Here is an 8,492-nt window from a genome sequence, read left to right as displayed (position 1 = left end):
CTCTTGTACAGTGAAGGAATTTATTTTCTCTGTCAAAGAGATGCTAATTATTGGGTATAGGCTTCAATTTCAATATTGTCAATATTCAATATTCTGTATTTCTCCTAAAGAAAAGTAAATAGTTTGGCCTTTGGGATTGGAGTTGAGTGTGCTAGCACTCATTGTACAGTCACCATCTGCAAAGAGACTACACCTACATGAACATTTCTGTGTTCCAAATACAAATCTTTAAAGAACTGATACATGTCCTTGAATGCTTATTGCAGGTGTCATTATGTATTCCATCTGGTGAACGGATGGAAGGCAGACTGGCCATGTTTTAAAAATGAGCCAAACCTACAATGGTATCACTTCACTCTGAGCTGGCACGGAGGGTTGTGGTCTTTGGCCTTCTTCCTGTGGGTTAGAGGTTGACTGTGATGTTGTGGTGTAAAGGTGATTATTACATGGCAATGGCACATATCCCAATGGCACATGTACAACCTTTCTGGACAGTCCAAAGTGCCTGTACTTAAAACAAAATAAAAGTTCATATTTGATTAAAATGTATGCTTTCTATTTGACTTACTATATATATATACTGTATATATATTCTATTTCACTTACTATATATATATATATATATATATATGTAAAGTACATTTGAGAAGTCTGAGTGTGGATTAAACATGTATATGAGTTTGTTGTGTAACTGTATTGAAAGGACAGAAGTTATGAAGGCTGGAACATACCACCCCTTTTTCATTTATGCTTGTTAGAATGCCATGCTGTTAACTTTTACATATACAGTATGTCCGTACAGACCAACTTTACAAATGCTTTAAGACGGTTTACAGTATATTTTATTGGCCTAATATTCCAATAGATTAGAACATATTTAGATTTGACAACGGCCTTGGGGTTTCACCCTTATTTTTGCATAATTAGTGCAGTAGTGCAAAGTTTAAAGGCTGACTTGGTGGGATACTCACTGAGATTGACCAAAACCACTATATGTTTTGATGCACTGAAGCAAATGTTTTTTTTTTCTAATGCTAGCGAGAGACAGGACCTAAGAGCTGTGTTTTATAGTAAAGGTGTGAAAGTTGGCAACTCTGCTGTGTGTGTGTGTGTGTGTGTGTGTGCGTGTGTGTGTGTGTGTGTGTGCCCATGTGAGAATCTTGTACGGTACGGTGAGGAGCACTTTTTCTCTCAACAACTACACCTTGCATTTCCATCCTTGGCCCTGCAAATCATTTTTGTTCTGGTTAGTATATATTCACAAACATACATACAGGTCAGTTCAGAATTTAAGTGTAAATAACAATAATGAAGCTAGGTTTTTTTGTTTGTTGTTGGGGCAAGTTTCTTCTTAAATCAGTCTCATGTCATATGTTTGCTGCTACAGAAATCAAGTGTTTGGAAATAGTGAAGTGTAGATTGGCCTGCAGAAATATCAAAGAGCTGTGTTTTATAGTAAAGGTGTGAGAGTTGGCAACTCTGCTGTGTGTGTGTGTGTGTGTGTGTTATAAAGGCAAAGTCTGTGATTCTGGTGAAAGGTGGTGATGGTTTAAAGGTAGTCTGTGATTTTGGTGAAAGGTGGTGATGGTTTCAAAGGTAGAGTACTGGGATGATTTTGATTAAGGATCCAACCTTAACTCTACACGACTCTGGTTTTAGAGTACTGACATGATTTTGATTAAGGGGTCCAACCTTAAAAAATGGCTAACTGACTGGTAAATTCACTGACCAGTGATTTCAGTTTTAAATCATAATTTCTTGCACAATATGATGAATATCCTTTTTAATGGTGCTTCTCTTTGGAACAGAACAACAGCAGGTGTACACAGATAATTATATATGCTCCACTCAAGGTACTGAGGCCTTTATACTTATAGTTCCATACCTTTACTCGCTGACAAGTATTGAACAATGTTACCTTTATACTTGGACCTTACTACACCCCGAAAACAAGGGAAATTGGCTGTTTTGTCGTGTGGATTGCCCTGTGGTCAGCTCAGTGTTTTGCCCTGTGGTCAGCTGTGTTTTGTCGTGTGGTGAGCTGTGTTTTGTCGTGTGGTCAGCTGTGTTTTGCCCTGTGGTCAGCTCAGTGTTTTGCCCTGTGGATTGCCCTGTGGTCAGTTCAGTGTTTTGTCGTGTGGTCAGCTGTGTTTTGTCGTGTGGTGAGCTGTGTTTTGTCGTGTGGTCAGCTCAGTGTTTTGTCGTTTGTTTTGCCCTGTGGATTGCCCTGTGGTCAGCTTACTGCTGAAGATAATGACTACTGTCGCTGCCCAATGTGAGTCAAACGTAGATGTGAGTTGCACATTTAAGGACATAACCACAGTACGCTACACTACCACTCTACATGTCCTGAGGTGAAGACAGAGGAGATCAAGGAGATCTCTTTTTTACAGATGAAATGCCAATGTGTTGTTGTTCAAGTTGTAAAGAAAATGTGTTGCTAACGAAAAGAAAAAAACAACAACAATGTTAATATTTGACCCCATGTCTTGACCTCCATGTCTTGAGTCAGTTAATGTTGGTAACTTGTTATAAAGCTAGATAGCTAAACACAAACACACACACACACATACATTCAGAGGAATGAACACTGGGCACAGCACCCCTCTTATGTCTATATAGTGTATATAATGTCTGAAGTTCTCTTTACAAACCTATTCAAAGTGCCTACTGCTACTGTTTGTTTCACACAACAGTGAACCTGGAAGTGCTGTTCAATGTAGCACGGACCTTACATGCCGTAAACGGTTTATGCTTGCACTTGTGCCGCTCATCCATGTTTGACTCACATTGGGCATGACAACTATACTTCTACTACCATTTAACAGCTTTTTCATGTGTAATGCTTTTGGGAGCAGAAACAATGTAAATACATTTTGTGGCACTGTAATAAGAAAGGGGAATAAATTAAATGAAATGCATTACCTTATATATTAACTACATATATAAGAAAATCGAACAAATATACAAAATTAAGAAAATCAACTGAATTTAATGAACACAGACAAAGAAAACATGTCCTAGAATGATAAATGCAACTCAAATAACTTGACAAAAGGCCATCTCTCCCTTCCCATCAACTCCAGCGCAGCCCTAACCCAGCATCAGGGACGTATGCAAGCGTGGGATGAGTCTTTGGGACACACAAGAAAAGGTCGTCTTGTTGTGTTTGACATGAACTCATGTGGCATATGCATCAGAGGGTCTTCTTGAATCCAGTTTCCACTACAGTCTTTTGGGTCTCGTACATCTTCCCTATGGTCACCTGCAAAGACATGGGCAGAAGGTGGTGTATATACTGTGGGCTAAGACACTTGGATTTATGGTAAATGGTTAATGGACTGCATTTATATAGCGCTTTTCTACTCATAGAGCACTCAAAGCTCTTTATACATTAATGCCTCCGGCATCTACCCATTCATACACCCATGGCAGAGGCTACTATCTAAGTTGCCAACCTGCGCATCGGGAGCGGTTAGGGGTTCAGTGTCCTGCTCAAGTATATAAAATAACAGTTGCCTTCCACAAACATAATAACAGTTGCCTACCACAAACGTAATATATAATTTTTTCCACAAACAGGAAGGTTGTTAGCAGGAAGTTATTTAATTTGTGATGAAGAATGTTGGTATTTTTCATATTCATAAATAGCTGCAACTCATGTGAATCCTTCTCCCATAAGAATGTATAACATTTACATTAAGCAAACAGGCGCCAAAAGCCCTCACACCTTCCAGACCTCCCCCATACACCTTGAACCAGAACCCCAGGCACATCCATTGTGTTAAGTTGTGTATTCTACCTTCCTATAACTGAATATGACTTGTATGCTATTGAGTGAATTTTGCTAGCCTATCTGGGTTTCTCGTTCACCCACTCACCAGCTCGTTCTTTCTGCCAACATTGGGAAATAATGTTTTAAACACCCTACATAAATTGTTTGTCTTACAAGCATGCTCTGTTTCCATGTGAAAAATTCAGAATCTACCCCCCCCCCCCCCCCCCCCCTCAGTTTATGCTGTAAGATTGGTTACAACCAGGTGTTCCGTTAGTCCGTTAGTGTTTTTTTGCCAACAGTTTATGTCTGGTAATAATGCTCATACAAAACGTAGGCTATCCCTAAACCGTGTGTTTTGACAGTGTAACAGCCTATCAGCAGCCTACAGTACAGTTTTTTTTGCTAAAAGGGTGTGACTACCTCTGAAGTGACAACTGAATCAGCAGCCACACCTCTCAATGATGCCAAGCGCGCAACACGAGATGTAGTGGTAGTGATGACACCGTTCCACAGTTATGGGGATTCAACTTCTGCAGCAGAAGTTGAAGTCTATCAACTTGTCAACAACTTTCCTAACACAGCAAAACATCAAGCAAGCGCCACACAAGACATAGCAGGACAGCTAATACGTTATTACTGACTGGTCCAACAGAAAGAAGGCCACTGACAAACACCGTGTTCCCTAATGCTACGGAATGGGAATAAACCATACGGAAAGAAATCTATGGAAAATTCATTCATGTCAACAGTAGAATTCCGGACCCAAAGTATTCAAACTATTGGTATCGAATCTATAATTCCATACCAATAGTGCACTAGCTATAGTTCTGGTTCTGAAGCTGTAGTCGGTGGTCTTGGACAATGCAAGTGGTAGCCATACATACTATATGTGGATTTTATATGTTTGATTCTAGCAGCTAAACCTAGCTCTGTTGAAATTTGCTGACTTTGTTTATGACAAACTAGCGAGTCCACAACTTTCCTAACACGGCCAGACATCAAGCAAGTGCAACACAAGCCATAGCAAGAGAGTTAACAAGTTATTACTGACAAGTCCAACAGAAAGAAGGCCAGATGGGCATCTGACGTGATTGGTTACTTGTTGGGTTTCTTGCTCGGCTACTCTCTTCTCTACTCTCTTTTTCTCTTCCTATCCTCCGACAATGTCTTCCTCGCTTTCTTCGTCGCCTCTGTCATGATGTCCATACAGAGAATATTGCGCTAGCTTCCTCTTATAGCTAGTGCATGGGTCTAGTTGTTGTTCCTTGAGGTGGTGCCATAAAGCATTATGTAGTTCTTGAGGAGGGTCTCGTGCCCTGTACCCCAACGTTACATATACCAGGCGTGCTGTGGCAGTGGCACAGACGTAACTCTCCGTATGACAAGTCAGTGTACTACCAAAATGATTTTGAAGCCGTTATTTCAAGGTCAAATTTGTTGCATAATGTTACTTCTTATTACTTTTACTCATTTACTTTTAGTTCTTCGCTTATTTATCGTGTCTTTTTATATTAGGTTGCTATTTTCTCATTTATTCTCTTCACTTTTATTCCTTTTATGGTTTTTTTAATTATTTTTATGTTCCTTTATTCATGCATCTGTTTATATTGTCAATTTATTTACCTAGACCAGAAAGCACTATTGTTCCACTCCTGTTGTTATAAAATGTGTTGATTAAATGAAGTGACTTGACTTTTAGGTAGTTAGCTTGCTAGATTTAGACCAAAACTCTTTACTGCTGCTTTAAGTAGAAGAGGATTCTGATCAATAATAGTGATCCCGATCTACCTGTAGAAACCCTCGGCCCACTGCACCCACCGCCACCGTACTGCCGTACACTTACTCTACCCCATGCTAGCATTTATTTGTAATATATATTATTGCCACCTCCTACATGTTTTTCTGTTCCTACTCCCCTTACCCCTATAACAGTAACCCTATGAGCACAGTGTATACCCACTAAGTTTTTTTTGTATGTATCATGTATTTACCACCTGATGTCTGTATATATATTATGTACATCTACCAAATGCATGCTGTGTACAACACTTGTTGTTTCCCTTCCCCTTCTGCCACACAACCCTCCCCCCCACCCCCCCTTCCTATCTCCCCCCGGCCGACCTCAAGCAGATGGGTCCCCCCATATGTGCCGTGGTTTTGCTTAAGGTTCCTTCCTGACTAACAGGGAGTTTTTCCTTGCCCCTGCTGCCATTGTGCTTGCACTAAGGGGGTCCAGGCTCTGGGCTCTGTAAAGCGCCTTGAGACAATTGTATTGTTATGGCGCTATATAAATAAAATTGAATTGAATTGATCCCATCGAATCATGTTATGTTATAATCCTGTTATGCTCTGATACTGTTGCTAACCACAGTACAAATCAATTCAAAATCAAAATGAGCAGTTTTTCATAGTACCTGCCTCTGGATGAGGGCCAAGCTGTCCCAGGCCTGGCTTAGTAACCTCTGAAGGTTCTGGGGGTCTTCAACATTCTTGTTCTCCTTAAAGGCATCCTTCACCCTACGCAGTGCATATGTTCTACCAAATACATATACACATGTAACAATACATATACAATATTAAAAACAAACACTGTTATCTCATCTAGGCATAGGCATGATTTGCGATGTGTCTGCCAGCCAACTATCTAACTTTAGCAAGTTAGCAAGCTAGCTACCCAGGTCATTTGTTGTCAAGATATTGCCGCATGGGGGGTGCTTTTTCACTGAAACACTCCGCAGTGCCCTGTCAGCGCTTTTCTGCCAGAGAAAAACACTTTATGGACACAAGCCCTAATGCCTAATTAGCACAATGATACTATCGTGCTATGGTGTGTACTACCAAAAGTACAAGAGTTATAAGCGCGTATGCAAAGACATGCATGAATTTACAGTATTATTGACCCATGCTCTTACATCAGAAAATTCCCACTTATTTATAGTGTGCACTGTATTCTTTAATACAAATGTAAAAATACTACACTGTGGGTGTGGCTTGTACATGAAATAGGCTGGCATAAGTGCAACGATAATCTGTCAACAGCTTTTCATCAATACAATCTTCTCGCTAAAGTAAAACACACAATGGTTATGGGATCAGGTCAAAACTTGACCAGCATGTGTCGCTGTAGAGTCTGTCCCGGTCTGAAGGTTTGCGGTGCGCTTTCATACAGTGTTTTGAGTCACACTAACGACGTGTACAGCGATCACCTATAAGCAGAGGCGCTGGTGGACCAGTAGACTATATAAATACCATAAAACAAAATGGGCTTACTGACAACATCTACTAGCTTTGTATTTCTATACTTAGACGATGACAGAAAAACATACATATGACAAAGATTGATTGATTTGCTGTTGCCGATTCGCCCAGCTCAATGAAATAGCTTAGTACACCGAATCTTCGGACAGTTCGTCATCTCTACGTAGTGCATACAGGGTAGCTATAGTTAAAACGATGGTGTGTTTATCACTCATTCACATGACCATATCATCAAAATACATTTGAAGATAATACCTAAATCTGACATGGTCGGATATATGGAAAGCAAACTGTTTGACATCCACATCCAGCTAGTAGGCTACGTATGAGTCCATGTCAAATAACATGCCATAAACTCACAGACAGATACGGTGACCAGAGCGTGATGACGTTAATGTATTGGTGTAACCTATGTGAGAATGGTACTTATATTAGACCTAACGTTACCTGTAGTTATAAGCAGAAAATTTCTCGCTCTCTCGTAGAAGCATTCGGTACAGTGACAGCACCTGAACTTTCCCGGAGGCTGCCATCTTGCAAGCAATCATGCGTTACGTGCGCCCTTCGCATAGCAGGACCCCAAAGTGGATGGAAGCGCCTATAAAAAAATAACGAAGCGGTTTTACCTTATGTTTTTATATGGGAATCTGCTGTCATTATGACACGACATTTTACGAACAAATGTCCATTAGTATGTTACACACTCTCACGGCGTCCCAGGGAAATTGAGTGTCAGTTCCAAAAAGCATCTGGCAAATATTCAGACCTCTATGGCTCACATTCGACTGTGAACAAGAGGTAAGTGCTACCTTGGTGCTGCTGTTCAGTTTACGTAATGGCTTTTAAAAACGAGATATTATATTATCTGTGTCACAAGTCTCTGCGCTCATTAATCTCTGTATTCTGCTTTCCAAGAGCACTTGAGCACTTGGTAATTTTGGACCGAAATGACCCAAGTAATGGCCAGCTGGTTAGCCTGGTAGGCTAGGGCCCAATTCCCAGCTACATTAAAAGCCGTTCATTTTATCACTGGCTTGATCCCTACATTCAGAGTACACCCTTGCCTGATTTCTCTCAGGGTTGTTTAATGTGAATATGAAGCTCAGTAACATAATCTGCAACTGTTTGCAATCACTTCGAACCAAAGACTGTCTTTTACTGATGAGCCGATTTTGAGAAATTAAACTTTGTTTCAGGCTTTGCAGCAAATGGTTTTTCTATGCAGGCTAGCCAGGGAAACTTTAACATAACCTGAAACGATTTACATGTCAGAGTTAAATTCGCATGAACGATACCGAGTCATCTACCTAGCGTTACAGTGTCCTCAATGTAACTTAAATATAGGTAAAGGTAGAAAAACACTAAGGAAACCTGTGCAGCTTTGTTAGTCCCCTTAATACATACTGCCTACCATTAAAGCCCCATTAAGCGAGAATTGGTATTTTTTTGCTACTAA

General features: G+C 40.3%; 2 protein-coding genes across 2 annotated transcripts in view; one reads left to right on the top strand and one right to left on the bottom strand.

Moving 5' to 3' along the window:
- Positions 1–2,972: 2,972 nt before the first annotated feature.
- Positions 2,973–7,617, bottom strand: LOC116224346 (LYR motif-containing protein 4B). Its single transcript, XM_031583620.2, has 3 exons — positions 7,484–7,617; positions 6,193–6,313; positions 2,973–3,265 (listed from the first exon to the last, which is right to left on the bottom strand). The coding sequence occupies exons 1-3, from the start codon at positions 7,582–7,584 to the stop codon at positions 3,197–3,199; spliced, it is 291 nt and encodes a 96-aa protein (XP_031439480.1). The 5' UTR covers positions 7,585–7,617; the 3' UTR covers positions 2,973–3,196.
- Positions 7,618–7,756: 139 nt separating this feature from the next.
- fars2 (phenylalanyl-tRNA synthetase 2, mitochondrial) overlaps positions 7,757–8,492 on the top strand; it is a 31,191-nt gene continuing 30,455 nt past the window's right edge. The window contains exon 1 of the mRNA XM_012816921.3: positions 7,757–7,834. The gene's annotated coding sequence lies outside the window, so the exon portion shown is untranslated. The remainder of the gene's footprint in view (positions 7,835–8,492) is intronic.

This window comes from Clupea harengus, chromosome 17 (genome assembly GCF_900700415.2).
Source record: "Clupea harengus chromosome 17, Ch_v2.0.2, whole genome shotgun sequence".
In the NCBI taxonomy this organism is placed as follows: Eukaryota; Metazoa; Chordata; class Actinopteri; order Clupeiformes; family Clupeidae; genus Clupea; species Clupea harengus.
The sequence above is the reverse complement of the archived record's forward strand: the minus strand, read 5'-3'. Positions and strand labels throughout refer to the sequence as shown.

What these genes read in the sequence shown, in the direction of transcription:
- LOC116224346 (XM_031583620.2), bottom strand. Translation starts at nt 7,584, where the DNA reads ATGATTGCTTGCAAGATGGCAGCCTCCGGGAAAGTTCAGGTGCTGTCA. An exon ending in TTTTCTGCTTATAACTACAG is followed by an intron (nt 6,314 to 7,483) that starts GTAACGTTAGGT and finishes TGTATTTGGTAG; the next exon opens with AACATATGCACTGCGTAGGG. An exon ending in TGGCCCTCATCCAGAGGCAG is followed by an intron (nt 3,266 to 6,192) that starts GTACTATGAAAA and finishes ATGTCTTTGCAG; the next exon opens with GTGACCATAGGGAAGATGTA.